The sequence below is a fragment of the Carcharhinus amblyrhynchos genome, chromosome 16, assembly GCF_965287045.1.
Source record: "Carcharhinus amblyrhynchos chromosome 16, sCarAmb.v2.hapA, whole genome shotgun sequence".
NCBI classification, from domain to species: Eukaryota; Metazoa; Chordata; class Chondrichthyes; order Carcharhiniformes; family Carcharhinidae; genus Carcharhinus; species Carcharhinus amblyrhynchos.
In genome coordinates, this window is record NC_137339.1 from 24267368 (window position 1) to 24286265 (window position 18898).

Sequence of the window (18898 nt, forward strand, 5' to 3'; positions counted from 1 at the left end):
TAAATTCATTCCTTGTTTGTTCCAAAATCAAAATCCAATTGAATTTAATTCAAGATCTCCACAAGAGAGACAAACAAGATCCAAGCTAACAAGATGCAGCATTGTACCCATCTTGGCCTTGATCTGATGCTTGAGCTTAGCCAAAAGGTCTGCACTTAATTTGACATTGAACTCATCCACCTCTCAGTCCTTGTGCTGTTCAATTCGCAATCTTTCAATATGATTGATTAAAGAGGTACATGGTGTTTGTGCTGTTTGCTCAGGTCCCAGATGCTCAATATCCCTTGCTACCTTGTTACTAGCTTGCTCTTTCAGCAACTTACCATTCAAAACAAAAAGTTAAATGGAAAAGAACAATAAAAATATGTTGGATGAAAACAAAATGATGGGGAAACTCAACAGGTCTGGCAGCATCTGTGGAAGATGTGCAGAATTACCATTTCAAGTCGATATGACATCACAGCAAATGTGGCATAAATAATAAGACACTTGGAGTGTTGAACAGATATTCCACTATCATTTAAATGAAATGCTTCCTAATACCTATGTCCTAGCTCTAATTTTAAGTTTGTGTTGCACAGTGCTGGAGCTGCCTACCAGAGGAAACAGTTAGTTTGTAACTGACCTATCAATTCATTTAATCATCTTAAACGCCCAATTTGATATCTTGGCAAAGGTTCTTTCCTCAACCAACGTCACAAAAAAAATACAATTCAGAACGTTCCAGAGAGGATACAAAAATAATTACGTTTGTGGTACCTTATACTATTTTTACAAAACGTGTGTCTTGTCGTAGGTAACCATATACCTTCAAAATTGTAACACACGTTTTGATATTACAAACGTTTATTTCCATTAACCATTTCATGCTTACATTCAGTTCTGTGGGCCGCTGATTAGCACAGTGGTTAGCACTGCTGCTTCACAGCGCCAGGGATTTGGGTTCAATAACAGCCTCGGGTGACTATCTGGGCAGTTTGCATATTCTGCCCGTGTCTGCGTAGGTGTCCTCCCGGTGCTCCAACTTCCTTTCACAGTCCAAAGATGTGCGGGTTGGGTTAATTGGCTATGCTAAATTGACCCTAGAGTCAGGGGGCTTAGGTGGGTAAATATGTGGGGTTGTGGGAATGGGGTTGTGGGAATAGGGCCTGGGTGGGGTTGTGGTCGGTGCAAACTCAAAGGGCCGAATAGCCCTCTTTTGCACTAGGATTCTCAGATTTTTAGAGCGTTTAGCGAACATCTTTATTTTATGAGGGGCTGGAGCATTTTAACCACTAGGCGGCTCCTTTAAGCAAAGTGATGGGGCTGCAATTTACCAACACATCAAGTTGTTAAAAGTAAGAGCGAATGTAAAGAAAGAAATATGATCTGCATGGACAAATGTATTTATCTAATTCACCAGTTCGCAAAGTTTGCGTTTTCTGAAAACTATCGCATTAAAACTAAAATAGTTAAAGTATTGAGTTATGTTTGGCATATTAAATGTTGTCTAGTATATTTACACATTGATGGTATTAGTGATTATTTCATCGGCTTGTATTAATGCAATTGTTCAGTAATTCTCAGAGACAGCGCTGTGTGAAAAGCAGCGTCTTGAAATGACCGGGTTGAAACTGACTGGTTTGATAGGGTACACGTGCCTCCTACAGGCTCCTGCCTCGAACTTTAGTTGGGCTTGAATCTGGCCACTGGCGCTCGGGGGGGAAAGTACGCTGGGCGCCGCTTCATCATGCTGGCAAAACGTTTGGTGTTTTTAGTCAACGTTTTTTTGTTCTTCTCACCGCTGTGCTCGTCTTGTCCAAGCCGGTGCCTTTGCTTTCGGACGACGGTGCGGTGCATGCACTTAATGCTGGAAAATGTCCCCGAGATTTCTGTACAGACAACTATCCTGTAAGTCGCCTGTTGTGTTCCATGCAGCCTGTTTTTGCTCATTTGATTTCGGATCCGCGGCAGACCTCGAATTTCGTGAATCAATTAAAAAACATTCAACGTACATTTATTTTTTTCCATGAGCACGGATTTTGACTAGTTTTAGTGTAACAATTCAAATTGGTCGATTTAAGTTCAGTCTTCAAAATTTAACCTACTGATTAAAGGGACGTCTTGCATTTTGTGTAGTTTAGGAAGATGCTGGTGGAGACATTACAATTGATGGATAAACTTAAAACAAAACACCAAAATAAAAATGCTTTTCTTTAAAAAGTAACTCTGTGTTCAAAACAGTGAACAGTGCGTCCTCTTTCTAGCATCCAGGATGTTAAAAAAGGTTAGCCGTGAGTACAGTTACTTTAACAGCGTTAGAAGAAATGTCGGGAGCGTTTTATTTCTTGACATTTTTTGGATTGGATTCTCTCGCCCCCCACCCCCTTGAGGTTTACCAGATGTGTATCTCTCCTCTCCTTTTGAGAGATTATCAATTAGAATTCTATTTCAGTTGTGCTGGGAAATAGCTGCAAACACTGATCAGTTAACATGCCCAGAAATTCAACTGCAGGAGAAAGTTAAGTGCCTGTGAAAACATTAGAGTCACGCATTTGTGTTTTTTAGCTACTGGACTGAACGATTCTGGAGTTCACACATGACTAGTCTCAAGAAATGTGCTGCTCAGAGATCATATTGGTCGTAATAAGGCTGTGATTTTCATTCATTCCAGACATTTATTACCAATGGGGGAACTGAATGAATTCTGGTGATCTGAAAGCAGACGTTTAAGACTTGGGCTTTCTCTTGATACCTCTTACTTGTCTGTACTCGATGCAAAAAAAAAATCAGCTTTCCTTGACTTATCAGGAACCAAAACTTAACCTTCGACCCAAAGTACGATACCAGGACAGTGAGCAACATTTCTCTCTGGGCTTTTACAGGAAAATGGATGAGATATCAGCATATACTCTGATATTTTCAATTGTTTCACGGGTAGTGAACTGAGGTTATAAACATAGAGTTGTACTTTGAGAGAAAGTTATCCAGAAGAATTACACCAGTAGATTCCGCATTACACTAAGCTTCACTCCATCAGTTCCAAAGCAAGCAATAGAAAAATCTTTACTCTTCCCTAACTTTGGCCTTGAATCTGTGATGACAGGTTTATAAGGTACTGAGCCCTCATCTAGTGCCCTAGTAGAGCCCAATTACTGCAGAACAGTCAAAGTGGAAAAACACTCAAAGGTTAGAAAACCTCAGCAGGTCTGGCGGCATCTTTAAGGAGAGAAAAGAGTTAACATTTCGAGTCCAGGTGACCCTTTATCAAAGCTATGACAAAGGGGTCATCTGGACTCGAAACGTCAGCTCTTTTCTCTCCTTAAAGATGCTGCCAGACCTGCTGAGATTTTCCAGCATCCGCAGTAATTTGCTTTTAAAACTCAAAGGTTTGATGCTCAAATCAGTTCAGTGGAAGATTTAAAATGAAATGACTGAATTAATCAACGCCCCCAATCAAAATAGAATTCAGACGTGGCTTTTCAAAATCCAGATAAACAATGAGTATGCCAAGGCAAAGCAAAACTGCAAGAGGCTCAAGAGGGGGCAAATATTTAAGTGGAGACAACCTGGTGATCACTATTCAGTACTTCCTTCGCAACCTTTCTAATCGTTGTTAAACAACCAACAAAGACTGGAAATTTTAACCCAGCTTCCACAGATATAAAATTTTGGCATAACTGCATATGTTTTAAATACAGTATGTATTAAATCAAGATTCTGTGCTCTTTGGCTCTAACCTCTAATGTTGAAGTGTAACAATTTTTTAATTCATTCATGGGATGTGTGCATCACCAGCTGGGCCACCATTTATTTTATTGCCCATCCCTTAAGGAGGTGGTGAGCTGCCTTTGTGAACCATTGCAGTCTGTGTGATGTAGATACACCCACCGTACTGTAAGGAAGAGAATTCCAGCATTTTGACCCAGCGACAGTGAAGGAAATGTGATATATTTCCAAATCAGAATGGTGAGAAGCTTGGAGGGGAACTTGCATGTTCCCTTGCATCTGCTGCTCTTGTACCTCTGGATTGTAGCAGGCATGAGTTTGGAAGGTGCTGCCTAAGGAACAATGGTAAATTCCTGCAGGGTATCTTGTAGATGGTACGTACAAGTGCCTTTGTGTGACAGTGGTGGAGGGACTGAATATTTGAGGATGGGGTACCAATCAAGTTAGCTGCTTTATCCTCAATTGTGGTGAGTTTCTTGAGTGTTTGGGGGCTACACTCATCCAGGCAAAAGGAAAATATTCCATCACAGTCCTGACCTGTGCCTTGTAGATGGTGGACAGGCTGAGGGGAGTCAGGAAGTGAATTACTCGCCACAGGATTCTTGGCCTCTGACTGCATCTTGTAGCCACAATAATTATACAGCTGGTCCAGTTCAGTTCTGGTCAGTGGTAACCCCTTGCATGTTGATGGTGGGGATTCAGTGCTGGTATGAATGTTACTTGCCACTTGTCTGCCCAAGTTTGGATATTGTCCAGGTCTTGCTGCATTTGGACATGGACTGTTTCAGAATCTCAGGATTCGTAAATGGTGTTAACCATTACACAATCATCAGTGAATATCCCCACTTCTGACTTATGATTGAAGGAAGAACATTGATGAAACAGCTAAAGATGGTTGGACCTAGGGAACTACCGTGTGGAACTCCTGCAGTGATTCCTGGAGCTGAGATAATTGACCCCAAACAGCCATAACCATCTTCCTTTGTGCCAGGTATGACTCCAACCATTGGAGGGTTTTCCCCCTGATTCCCACTGACTCCAGTTTTGTTAGGGCCAGATTTGATGCCAGACTTGGTCAAATTCTATCTTGATGTCAGGGGCCATTACTTTCACCTCACTTTTGGAGTTCAGCTTGTTCATGTTTGAACCAAGGCTGTATTCGGGTCAGCAGCTTAGTAACCCTATCAGAACTCAAACTGAGCATCAGTTATTGCTTAGTAAGAGCCACTTGACAGCACTATCGATGACCCTTCCAAAACTTAACTGATGGAGAGCAGACCGTGTAAAGGACATACCTGGGCAAATTTTCACTGCTGACTGACTGCCAGTTTTGTAACTGTATGCATTCCATGAAACAGTTTAACTAGTAGTTGTACCACTCACTAGCCATCTACTAATGGTTGTAATAAACATTATTGCTTATTTTCTGGCAGAGCTGTCAAGATTTATAACAAGGTGCCATAGTTGTCCCATAAAGCCTTGGGCCAACTACATTTAACATACAGATACAGCATCTAGTGGATTTGCACAGAAACAGGCCATGTCAATGTTTACGCTTCACTCGAATCCCCTTCCATCTTTTTTCATCCAAATCTATTGTCATATCCATTTATTTCTTTTTCTCTGATATGTTTATCTAGCTTCCACTTTAAATGTATCTATACCATTTGCTTCAACCACTCCCTGTTGTGATGAGTTCCATGTTCTGAATACTCTTTCGCATTGCATTTCTTGTTGAATGTCTCATATTGTTTGATCTTGTATTAATGTGTGTGTGTGTGTGTGTGTGTATCTATATATAAGCTGCTGATGGTTAAGTGAACCAACATGTTTTGAGAAATACTTGCAAATTTTCAGGCCCACAAGTTCAACATGGAGAATAAATGAAAGTACATTGAAGGCGGTCACTTAGACTTTGGTCAGATAGCTGGAGTTTTGGGAGTAGTAGGGTGGGGGGACATATCACTGCAGCTGCTGAATTGGCAGTTTTATGGTGTAAGCTTTTGAGCTGTGATTCTTCTGTCATGAGAGTTCTGTTTTATTTTGTGCATGTTGAGCCAGGAATATGTTATTTCTGATGCTCAGTGCAATTTTTAGGAAAAAAGATCTTGCCATGTTATTGTTTTCTTTTGGGTTGCTGGCACTGTGTTTTGATGGATATCCAAGAGTTTGTCATCTTACAGGAAAGATCAAAACGCAATCTGATTTATGTAGGAATGTTTGTTCTAACGTTGATGATTTAACTAAACATTTTGGAGATATGAGGGAAAACTATGGCAGATAACATCTTCAGACCGAACTCAAAGATCTCACTAAAGCAAGATTCCAAACTTTTCAAAAAAAATGTTTAGGAAATTTTGAGAGTTCACTGAAAACATTGACATTATCCTGTGGTTAAGGCTTGCACAGGGACGTAGTGTTTTACAATAATTATTTGGAGTACCATAGAATTTCTACAGTGCAGAAAGAGGCCATTCGGCCCATCGAGTTTGCACCGACTGTCCGAAGGAACCCTTCCATCCACCTCATTCCTGTACATTTACCATGGCTAATCCACCTAACCTACATATCTTTGGACACTAAGGGGCAATTTAGCAAGGCCAATCCACCTAATGTGCACATCTTTGGAGTGTGGGAGGAAACTGGAGCACCCGGCGGAAACCCACACAGGCATAGGGCAAACTCCACACAGACAGTCACCCAAGCTGGGAATCAAACCCAGATCCCTGGTGCTGTAAGACCACAGTGCTAACCACTGTGCCACCATGCCACCTAGTAAGTAGGGTAGAGAGTTGTGTACTGGATTTAGCTGGTGAGATGTAGGTAATGAAAATATAATTATCTTGCCAATTTTCTTCTCACTCAATTCACCCGTCCCAGAGCTGACCCCATGGATTCTGACATAGACAGCTATCACAAGTCCTCTTTCCATCTCCCTCCAGAGTATCCATTTACTTGTGAATGTTATCGCTATTTCCCTGGGCAAGGTTCCCCCAGTTTATGATTCTGGATTAGATGCTTTCGGGTAAGAAAGCACTGCACAAACTCACCCAGAGTCCTTAGTCAGCGCCTTCTAAATATTATATTGTTCCTCAGCATTCTTTCCAATTAAAAACTTGGCCACTGATCCTTGGCCAACTGTCTTGTAATTACTTGATCTCTCCTTTTCTCCCTTTTTAAACAACAGAATTCCAATCGTCCAGTACCATGCCTATAGCCAGAGGGGATCGCAAAATGATGATCAGCCAGGCACTCGTTATTTCTTCCCAATCTTACCAGAGAATCCCTACAGTACAGAAGGAAGCCATTTGACCCAAGAAACTTGCATCAACAACAATCCCATCCTATCCCCGTAACTCCACATATTTATCCTCCCCAAAATTAGGGTCAGTTTAGCATGCCCAATCCACCTAATGCACACATCTTTGGACTGGGGGAGGAAACCCACGCAGACACAGGGAGAATGTCCAAATTCCACACAGACAGTGACCCAAACTGGGAATCGAACCCAGGTCCCTGGTGCTGTGAGGCAGCAGTGCTAACCACTGTGCCAGTGTGCTGCTTGGTAGCAGTCTGCAATACTTTTTATCTATACTTGATGATTCACCCACTTTCAAAGTCACTAAAGCCCTTAATATTCCTCTTTCATTGTGTTTATACCATCCATAACAGCACAAGAAATAGGAGCAGGAGCAGACCATATGGCATGTTGAGCTTGCTCTACTATTCAATATGATCATGGCTGATCTTGAGTTGTAACTTCACTTCCATACCCATTCCCCACATCTCTTGTTTCCCTGAGAGAACAAACATCTGTTAATCCCAACTTCTCATGTATTCAATGATGGACCATCCATGGCCCTTTGGGGGAGAGAATTCCAAAGGTCCACAACCCTTTAATTGAAGTAATTTCCCCACATCTCAGTCCTGAATAATTGGCCCCTTGCCCAAACAACTGTGCCCTTTCAGTTTAGAATTCTCGACCAGAAGAAACAATCTTTCAGCATCTCTCCTATGTAGCCTCTTCACAATTTTTATGTTTGAACAAGGTGCCTCTCATTCTCCTAAACTCCAGAGGAAATCAACAGTTTACTCAGCCTCTCCTCACAGGACAATCCCTTCATCCCAGGGACTAATTTAATGAACCTTCGCTGTACTGCCTCCAGTGCAAGTCTGTCTTGGAGGCCAAAAGTGCACATCGTACTCCAGCTCTCAACAAAACCCTGCACAACTCTAGCAAGACTTCTTTATTCCTGTACTCCAGGCTCTTTGCAACAAAGGCCAACATGCTGTTTGGCTTCCTAATTGCATGATGTGCCTTTGTTAACTTTATGCATTGCTTGTATCAGCGCACCCAAGTCTCTTTGAATATCCACATTTACAAGATTCTCAGCTTTTGAAAATGCTCAACTTTTCCATTCTTTTGACCAACGTAAATAACTTCACACTTCCCCAATTATAGTCCATCTACCATCTTGTTGCCCACTCGCTTAATCTGTGTCTCTCTTTGCAAACTTGGTGTCCTCCCCATTGCATGCCTTTCCACCTAGCATTGTGTCATCAGCAAACATAGATACATTGCTCTCTGCCTCTTCATCTAAGTCATTAATATAGATTGTTGAAGCCCCAGTATTGATCCTTGTGGTACTCCACTATTCACTGGCTGCCAACTTGAAAATGCTCCAGTATTGCCCATTCTCTGCTTCCTATCCAATCCTGTATTTATAAGAACATAAGAAATAGGAGCAGGAGTGGGCCATCGAGCCCTTCGAGCCTCCCCCGCTATTCAACAAGGTCATGGCTGATCTGAAGTGGATCAGTTCCACTTTCCCGCTTTCTCCCCATAACCCTCAATTCCCTTGTCTATCAGAAATCTATCTACCCGTGACTTAAATATATTCAACGAGGTAGCCTCCACCACTTCAATGGGCAGAGAATTCCAGAGATTCACCACCTTTTGAGTGAAGAAGTTCCTCCTCAACTCTGATCTAAACTGCACCCCCCCCCCCCCTTATTTTGAGGCTGTTCCCTCTAGTTCTGCTATCCTTTCTAAGCGGGAAGAATCTCTCTACCTCTACCCTACCTAGCCCCTTCAATATCTTGTAAGTAAATATTTATGGTCTTGTAAGTAACTACTTATGCTCATATATTACCTCCTACTCCATGAACTGACTTTATCTATTAGCCCTTTGTGTGGCATCTGATTGAAATCATTTTGGAATCCAGGTATACTACACCTATTGGTTCCCCTTTATCTACCTCGCTATTTACAAAAAAAACAAATTCCTCAAAATCTCCAATCAGTTTGTTAAACAGGATCATACTGTGCACTTCTAAGTGCATTGTTAGCATTTCCTTCATAATGGATTCCAGCATTTTCCCAACAACAGACAAACTGGCCTGCAGTTCATTGTTTTCTCTCTTTGCCTTCTTTCTTGAAAAGCAAAGTAACATTTGCCAGCTTCCAATCTGAGAGGACCATTCCTCAATCCAATGATTTCTGGAAAATCACAGCCATCACATCTTCTATCTCAGCAGCCATCTCCTTTAAAACCCTAGGGTGTGGGCCATCAGGACCCTGAGTTTTGCCACATTTTACTCCAAGTTTCTCCAATATTTTTTCTCCATTCATTTCCTCACTTTTTTAGCTCATAGTTCACCATGCATTACTGGAATGAAACTTCTGTCGTCTGTTGTGAAGACAGACGCACAGGGGAGCGATCCTCCCATCCCACTGCGCTGTTTATTTGGTGCAGCGGACTGGGAGAGTCTGGCGGAGGCTGTTTCAGGGTTGCAAGGGGCCGGGTGCGGGAGGGGTGTGGTCGAGGCTGGTAGACATGTCTGGGAGATCAATGATCAGGACGTGGGGGGGGGTGGTGAGAGGGCAGCAGTTATGTGTGATTGTGGGGCTAGCCAATGATTGAGCTGGTTAGTGATAGGGATGCCAGTTGACAGGAGCCACTGCCCCATGGAGCAGTCTCGGCGCTGATAGATCAGCGCATGCGCAATGGCCCGCTCAGCACTATGCTCCTAGTCTCTCATACAGTAATAGGCCTCGTCCACTGTGCACAGAGTGTAGGAGATTCTTTTTTAAGCTCACGCTGAAAAAGACAGTGTGATTTACTCCAGTTTTTATGCGAATTCAGCACCTAGAATTTTTTGGGAGAATCGTCCCTAAAATACTTGTTCAATGCCTCTGCTGTTTTCTTATTCCCCATGATCATTTCTCCTGTCTCTGTTTCTGAAGGTCCAGTTATAACTTTAGCTACTCACTTCCTTTTTATATACTTACAAATGCTTTTACAATCTGTTTTTATATGACTTGCTAGTTTACACTCATTCTTTTTTCCCTTCTGTGTAAAATTTTTGGTTAATCTTTATTGGTTTCTAAAACATTGCCACACATCAGGCAAGTTATTGTCTTTTTGCAATATTTTAAGTTTCTCATTTTAATCTAACACTATCCTCAACTTTCTGAATGAGCTACTTTCTTGCTGAGTTTTTGTTTTTCCATGGAATGTATTTTGTTGAATTGTTTGTTTAAATGTTTCCCATTCTCCACTCCGTAACCGCAATGTTCATGTAATCGCCTTCTGTGAAGACAGATACAAAATATTAATTAAGAAGCATGCTCATGAGCAGCTGTTTCCAGTCCACTTTTGCCAAATTGCGTTTTGGCTTAGTAAGAATGGCATTTCCTCAACTGAAACTTTTACTCCTAGTCTCTCTTTGTCCTTTTACCATAAGTGGCCTAAATTTAACTGAATTGTGGTCACTACCACTAAAATACCCTCCCAATGATACCTATCCACCTGTCCAAGTCCATTTCCTAAAACTAAGCTAAGAATTGCCCTCCTCTTGTGATGCAGACAAAACAGTTCTCAATGCATTTTAAGAATTCTACACCCTCAATGCTTTTCTCATTGCTTTTTATCCCAATCAATATTAGGGCAATTGAAAAGCCTGATATTTTATCCCTTTGTGTTTTACATTTTTCAGCAATTTATCAAAGCGTTTGCTCTTCTATCTCCCTCTATCTGCAGTATATAGTCTAAAGTATACTGTCAACAATGTGGCTTGTCATTTTTTTTTGTTTCTCAGTTCAACTTATGTGGTCACATTTTGTTTATCCTTCTAGCATCTCGCTGTTTGCCGTGGAGATCATTTGATATAATTGATGTTGTAATCCTTTTCTAAATCTCTCTCTATGCTGTCTGAAAACCAGGCTATTGGACTGCTATTCCTGTCCTCCTTTCTGCCATGTTTCAGGAATAGCAATAATATCATGCTTCCACATACCCTCAACTCATCAGCCTTAATCATTTGATTCCTTGCATTGAAATGAATACTATCGCGCACTGAGCAACTTTCATCTGATAGCTATTTTTCTATGTCTAGTTATGCTGCTGTGAAGCACCTTGGAGTGTTTTGCTGCAATAAAGGTGCTGTATTAATACAAGTTGTTGATTAAGTTGCTAGAGTGTGGAGGAGTGCTTGCCTTATGTAAAGGAAGTAAAGTAAAAGTTTACTTATTAGTCACCAGTAAGCCTTACATTAACACTGCAATGATGTTACTGTGGAATTCCCCGAGTTGCCACAATCCAGCACCTGTTCAGGTCAATGCACCTAACCAGTACATCTTTTCAAACGTGGGAGGAAATCTGGAGCACCCAGAAGAAACCCATACAGACACAGGAAGAACTTGCAGACTCTACATTGACAGTGATCCAAGCCAGGAATCGAACCCACGTCCCTGGCACTGTGAGGCAACAGTGCTAACCACTGTGCTACCGGCAGTGATCAGATGTAAACATTTACCAAAGAATTTGAAGGACGTGAAATCAGTGTTACATGTACTCGTTTGAATGTAGTTCACGGGAGAGATGAGTGGAACAATTATAGTTGTTCTTAAAGATCATCTTTGTGATAAAATAATCTATCAGTCAGGGTCAGTTTTTCTTGATTAGCTGACAGCCAATCAGTTCAGGGGACAGTCTGACTCTGGCTTCTATCTTATCACAGAAGTCAACAGATTGGTCTTACTTTAGACATTTCAATTGAAGCAGTATCTGTAGTTCATCAAAGTACTTTGAGCTGACTAGACTCGCTTGTTTAATCATCTTAAAAGAGAAAACTGATGGGCAAAGTATCCTAATCTACTTTTGTAGATTTGGCTGCAAACTGGTGCCGGATTGAACTCCGGTGGGAAATCTCCCCACTACCCAGCAGGTTCCTTCGTGGCAGATGCGGCAAGGTAGCCAAAAGTCCATTGACTTTGCCGGGACTGGAAGGTCCTGCCAGTGGGCAGAACTGGAAAATTCCAGCCATTGAGTAAGGGGTTGGATTTTAAAGTTTGGGTTGAGGTTCTGTGAATAGTTCAGAAAGAATACAAGGAGATCCACTCTGCCTGTGCTCAAGTTATGCTTGACCTAGGAAAGCTTGATGAAAATACTAAACGATAAATTTTTCAATGAGGGTAATTTTGAATGGAATGCATATATTTTCAATGGATTAGTGCCAGTATTAAAAATTATACTGATGGAACATCTAAGTTTAAGTCTTAGAGTGTAAAGAAAATAGCATTAAAAAAAATCGTCCAGACAACTATTTTATACTATCAATTTAAAATAACAGTTCTTGTCTCTGTAAATATTTGCAGGAACAATGAATAAATTATCTTGAATGTAATTAACAGCATTCAGGTCTTCTTGCTCTCTTATTGGAAGGATGTTCAAGCTCTGGAAAGTGTGTGATGAAAATCCACTAGGACATGATGAGAAATTCAAGGTTATAATTGTCCATTCTTCACTGGATCAGCTGAATTTAGGGCAGTGTTTAACAGCTGTCTTTAAAATTTCAAAAGTAAATAGTCAAAGGTTGGTAACTGGTTGGTTAATTGGTAATAAATTCACAATGAACACTCAAAGCGTAAGAGAGAAAATTTAGGAGACATTTCATACCAAGGGTTATTAGAACCAGAGATTATGAAATCATTAAGAAGAGAATTGAATGAGTATTTTAAAAGGAAGAATATAAAAGGGTAGGGAAGTTGAACTGAGGTAGATAGATCCAGTTTAAAAGCAGGCACTTGCTGTACTGTGCCCTCTGTATTTAAAGTGGACTCTTAACAGCTGCTGAAATGTCAAGTTATGAAAAGCTGGTTCATAATTAGTGTGGTATTTCTACTCTATCATTCATCTATTATTTAGAGTGACAATTTTCTACTGCCAAAGCTGGTCTACTCATTAAACAATGGACAGTATTTTAGATCTTATTTGTACTAACTCTCCAAACCTGTTTTGATCATTAAAACAGGGTTGGAGAGTTAATGCAAATAAGATCTAAAATACAGTCCATTGTTTAAGCTATCCTTCCTACCTCAGTCACACTATGAAAATATTTGGGCTTGTTCAATAATGACCTTTTTAATTATTTTCCTTTTCCTTCAGCATCTCAGTTATGAATCACTGGAGAGATATTAGATCACCAGTGGCCCACAAACTCATCCAATTTATATACATCTGCCATTACCAGGCTTTAGAGTTTTTTTCCTGTATTTATTGCAAGCAAGTTATTTATTACTGTATACAGTACTAATAACATATGCATTTAAAAAGACAAAACAAGGCCCCTTGTGTGCCCATTTGTGTTCCTTACATAGTAATGTTTCAAAATCATCATTTTTATCTCCCTTTTGTCTCATTTCCTTTCTTTCCTATTGTCCTTTTCTGTAATCTTGGATTTGGGAAGCCAAACAGTTACAGAGAAATCAAAGCTGTCGGGATAATATGAGAGCAGCAGGCAAAGAGTAAGAAAGAATTCCTGGGAGATGTGGAGAAAAGTTTGAGGTGATTGAAAAGCAACAACCATAGTACCTTGTTCAGTTCAGTGGTTAGCTCTGTTGGCTGGATGGCTGGTCTGTGACACGGAGTGACTCCAGCAGCTTAGGTTCAGTTCCCATACCAGCTGGGGCTATTCGTGAAGGTTCATTCCCAATGTTGCCCCTTGCCTGAGGTGTGATGATTCTCAGGTTGACTCACCAGCAGTCAACCCTCCCCCTCAGAGGGGGAGAGCAGCTATTGATGTGCGGTGACTTTACTTTTACCTTATTAATGTTATGAAACATCATGAGGGGCTTCGGAGGAGCAATTGAGAAACTGTATGATCCCAAGCTACGTCATGAGACATCGGAAAAAGTTCTAAGCCTCAAGAAATCAAACTGAAATATGAAAAGTATGGAGGAAAACCCAAGTGCCATTCACAGAATGAATGGAAAGAACGCGTGTTTCTGTTATTTATGATTATTTCTATGTTTAAGTATTTAACAGCAATCATTTTCTGTTTGTGTCAATTGCTTTCTGAACCATAATTTTCATGGTAGCTACTTGGCCACTTGTTCAAATTGTCAGTGCTTAATCTATTCATTAATGGGTGGGAGAAAACCAAAGGCTTTCCTGGAGTTTCCAATGGAAAGGTTGTTCACTTTGCAGCCCATGACTGACTTTAATAAAAACTTTTTACTACAGCTGCAAGAGTTAAAAACTGACGTGACAATCAAATGTTTTGAAGTTCTGAAATTTAGTGAAATTGTCATGAGCGTTAATTACAGAGTGTAACTTTATTCGCAAATAAAATAAAAATAATGCCTTCTGATGTCAGTTGGGTGAGTTAGGAAAAAAAAGTAAACAAAGAATTACTGAAAATGGTGGAAATCAGAAACTGAACAGAAACTTCTAGAAACAGTCAATGGACAAGGCAGCTTCTGTCAGGAAAGAAGAAAACAGTGATGTTTCAAACAAAGCCCTTCCTTAAGATTGGAAGACATGATTTTGATAAAAAGCTTATAAGAACGGACAACGTGAGGATTAGTGGGTGAAGTTTCTAATGTCAGTGTTCAGGCCAGATGGCTGGAAAGTGCCTTGAAGAAAGATGAGATGCTATTCATCAAGCCTGTGCTGAGATTCATTGGAGAATTGTAAAATAACAAGGACAAAGCTGCCAGAGTGGGGGTGCGATGGAGAATTGAAGTGTCAAGAGACGGGGTCCAGAGTGTCATACACATAGACACAACAGAGGTATTCATCAGTGATCACTTAAATCTCAGTTGAGACTGTGTTATTGTGAGCAGCAAATACAGTAAATTAGGTTGAAGGAAGGGCAAATAAAGTGCTGTCCATGGGGGAAAAAAAGTGTTTTGATAGGCAGTGGGAATTGATAGGCTTGTGATCAGTGGCATCGAAGAGCAGGAGATGGACCAGGTAATGATGGGGGAAGAGTGGATATTTGAAGCAAGGCTTAAATTCTTCACCACAGAATGCATTGGGGAACTGAGTGCAGTGTGATAAATGTTAGAATTTTACTTGTAAGCTGAAGCATTGCTTTCTTTTCAACTATCGAGTAACTTGATAAGGTAACTTGCTCCAGGCTACTTTGTGACTAATTTTGCAGCCCTTATATGTGTGTAAACCATGATCTGACTTCACCACGTGCAAAGGTACACAAAGAGACTGAGCGAAAACATTTGGGTACTTGTATGATTTCTAGAAAATCCATAACACTGTCAAATGAACAACATGGTTCAGTGACAGTGCAGTGAAAGTGACTGGTGTTATTTTTCTAAAAACCAGCTGGCCTTGGGAAATTTGTCAGATTTATCTTCAAGTTACAGCCAGCTTGCATGAGATCTTTCCACTGGGAATTGGCAACACTAGTGTGAGTCTGGCATATTATAAAAACAACTGAACTGTAGGGAATACAAGTCAACTTGAAGGTGTGCTAGACTATTGTTCAGATTGATGGTTTAAAGCCTGGATAATTGTTTGCACATAATTTTAGTTTGATTCTTTACTGTGAATATTTAAACAACTTGGGAGTTGGATGAGATTCATTTCAGGATGCCTGATAATTGCATTTTTCCCCCTTTTATATTTAAATAAAACTCTAATTGTAAGTGCAGGAATCAACAGATGTGCCGAGCAAGCTGTGAATCCCTGAAACGTTCACTGCACATGTAACAATCTTCATGATGGTTAGTACCAGAATGAAAACTTTAACAGGCGTGTGTTCCTTTCTGTTGTGTTTTTTAAATCATAATGAGCCGTGGTGGCTTAAACATACTTTCATTAATGAATCTATCCCAATGTTTAGAGTCCTATTATTTGCTTCTGTTGTTACTGATCACCATCTGATCAGGCCGTACAGCAGTGACCATTTATTGTGACAATCTGCATTCATTATTTTAAATTTGCCAACATCACCAACCTTAAAAGTAACGGCTTTTACTGGGGTCTCACTTTATTTCCACCCTCGAACACAGCATCCCTAAGCCCAAGTATCTTCAACTGCTTCATCAATGACCTTCTTTTCATCATAAGGTCAGAGTGGGGATATTTGCTGATCGTCGCACAAGTTTATCACCAAAGCTTCTCAGATACTGAAGCAGTCCATGTCTAAGTGCAGCAAGACCTGCACAATATCCATGTTTGGGGCTGACTAGTGGTAAGTAGCATTTGCACCACACAAGCACCAAGCAATGATCATCTCCATCATGAGAGAATCATCGCCTTTTGACATTCAGTGGCATGGCAAACACTGAACGCCACCCGCACCCCCCCCAACTTTCCACATCTTAGGAGCTAACACTGATCAGAAACTGAACAAGACTAGTCATGTAAATACTGTGGCTATAAGGGCAGGTCAGATACAACAATTCCCGCAATAAGTAACTCATCTTCTCACTCTCCAAATCCTGTTCAGCATCTGCAAGGAGTGTGATGGAATACTCTCCACTTGCCCCAGTGAGTGCAACTCCAACAAAAAGCTCCACCCAGGAAGCTTGACACCATTCAGAATTCTGCTTGATTAGAAACCCTTCCACAAATGTTCATTCCCACTGCCGCTGGCACAGTGGCAGCAGTGTGTACCATCTACATGATGCACTGCAGGGACTCACTGACGCTCCTTAGGCAGCATCTTCCAAAGCCCCTATCACCTAGAAGGGCAAGGATGGTTGACGCATGGGAATACCACCATCTGGAAGCTCCCCTCCAAGACACTCACCTTCCTGACTTGAAATGTGTTTCCCTTCCTTCGCTAACACTGGGTCAAAATCCTGGAATTCCCTTACAACAGCACTACCACACGCGGACTGTATCACTTTTCAAGGGCAATTTATGGCATGGCAATAAATACTTGCCCAACCAATGATACCCACATCCCATAAATGAATTTTAAAAAGCCGTAGACTTCCCTGTAGTCCAGTTCAATATTTGACGATGAAGTTAGAAATGGATTAAGAGTTACAGTAGATTTTAAGTTCAACGTGCCTTGTCACTGCAGATCTGCGTTCAACAAGCCACACTGAATGCTGCCTTATACCATTTAAGGATGTAGTGCGTCAGTCAGAAGAAGCCTGGTTCAAAGACACCACCTTGCATATTATGTCCAGCGGAGATGAGGATCAGACTGTATCTTGGAACAGTGTCCAGTTCAGATCTCCAAGAAACAAGTGAAACTTAAGTGCTGTAGGATGGAGTATTGGAGATTTTGAGTTGTGGGGACTGAATAAGCTAGTGCTTTTCAGTTTAGAGAAGTTGTAACTCAGGAGCAATCTATATATTTGTTATGGTAACTGATAATGGAAACTGGGAATATTATCGAACTGTGGAAGTGGAAATAAGGGTTCCAACTTCTAATCATTAATTTTAGACTGATATCAGAAAATTCTTCTTCGTACAAAGTGTGATCAACATGTGGAATAAATTTGCAGCTGGCATAGAGAAGGCAAAATCCCTGGAATATTTTAACAAATTATTTTTGGTGCTACATTTGAGGCGAGAGGTAAGATCTCTGTAAATAGATGAATTAAGACGGGCTGAATGGCCTTCCTCCTATCTTGTGAACCTGATTTGTCCCTTTGTAAAGATCACTCTTCAGATACGCCCTGTGTGGGAAAATAGTTCAAATAGGTGCAACCCGGGGTAATTAGAGGCTTATTTCTGTGGGGAATCTCCGTAGACTTGAAGCTGCAGATCCTATCCTGGGGAAGCGGCAGAATATCGACGTCAGAACAGCAGGAAATAGTTGTGTATTTTTTAAAAGTATTTTCAAGACTTATTAAATGGTGATAAAACATTTCTGGAGACCATGTATATAAAAGTAATGAAACAAATGCTGTTCATGCTCTGTGGTACAATTGCTGGTCTCTTACCCTGATGTCTGCACAAGGAACTCCATTTTTGCCTTTCCTATTCAATTGAAGCATTGATGGTTTCCCTCCAGGTTTACACAGACCAACGCCCAAGTCCATTAATTTGCTGGAGGATATTCAATTACCAACTGAAATCAATGGCAGATTTGTACCTGACATGTCATATATACTAGCAAATCTGTTTCTGATCTCGGGAAACTGAAGACAAAGGGTGGGAGTTTTTAAGGAGAAAATCCAAATGTGATTTTTTTTAAAAAAATCCTTCAGTGTATCCTGTTACCATACATTTCTTAATCTGTTATATGTACTTAGATTAAACTTATTAACTGCATCTTCCCCGGTGCTAAATGTACTGCTCGATATGATATTGAACAATACAAGTCTGAAGTTTCCACGTCTGGCTGCCCACTCATAGAAGCATAGAATCCTATAGTGCAGAAGGAGGCCATTCAGCCCATTGAGTCTGCAGCGATCACAATCCCACCCAGGCTGTACCCCCATAACCCCATGCATTTACCCTAACTAGTCCCCCTGATACTAAAGGGCAATTTAGCATGGCCAATCCACCTAACCCGCACATCTTCAGACTGTGGGATGAAACCGGAGCACCCGGAGGAAACCCACGCAGACACAGGGAGAATGTGAAATCTCCACACAGATCGTGACCCACGCTGGGAATCATACTCGGGCCCCTGGCACTGTGAGGCAGCAGTGCTAACCACTGTGCCACCATGCCGTCCCTGACTTGAGACAGTTTACCTCAACTGGGGTGCCAGTAGCCTAGGAGGGTGGACCCAGGGGGTTCTTGGAAGAATTAAAATGAGGTGAGGTTCCCATTCTTGACTTTCAGTTTCAGGTCGCACTCTGTCTGATTTGCTACATGAGTAATATCCATGCCTCTGGGTCAGAAGGTCAAGGGTTAAAGCTCCATTCTAGGACTTGAACGTAACGTAGAATGACATTTCATTGCAGTGCTGGAAG

General features: G+C 41.0%; 1 protein-coding gene across 2 annotated transcripts in view; it reads left to right on the forward strand.

The window, feature by feature from the left end:
- The first annotated feature begins 1679 nt into the window (after positions 1-1679).
- Positions 1680-18898, forward strand: part of LOC145353895 (peroxidasin homolog) — a 180617-nt gene continuing 163398 nt past the window's right edge. For both annotated transcript variants that reach the window (XM_080204846.1, XM_080204847.1), the window contains exon 1: positions 1680-1890. In XM_080204846.1, coding sequence (XP_080060972.1) covers positions 1730-1890 — 161 coding nt within the window. In that variant the 5' untranslated portion in view covers positions 1680-1729. The remainder of the gene's footprint in view (positions 1891-18898) is intronic.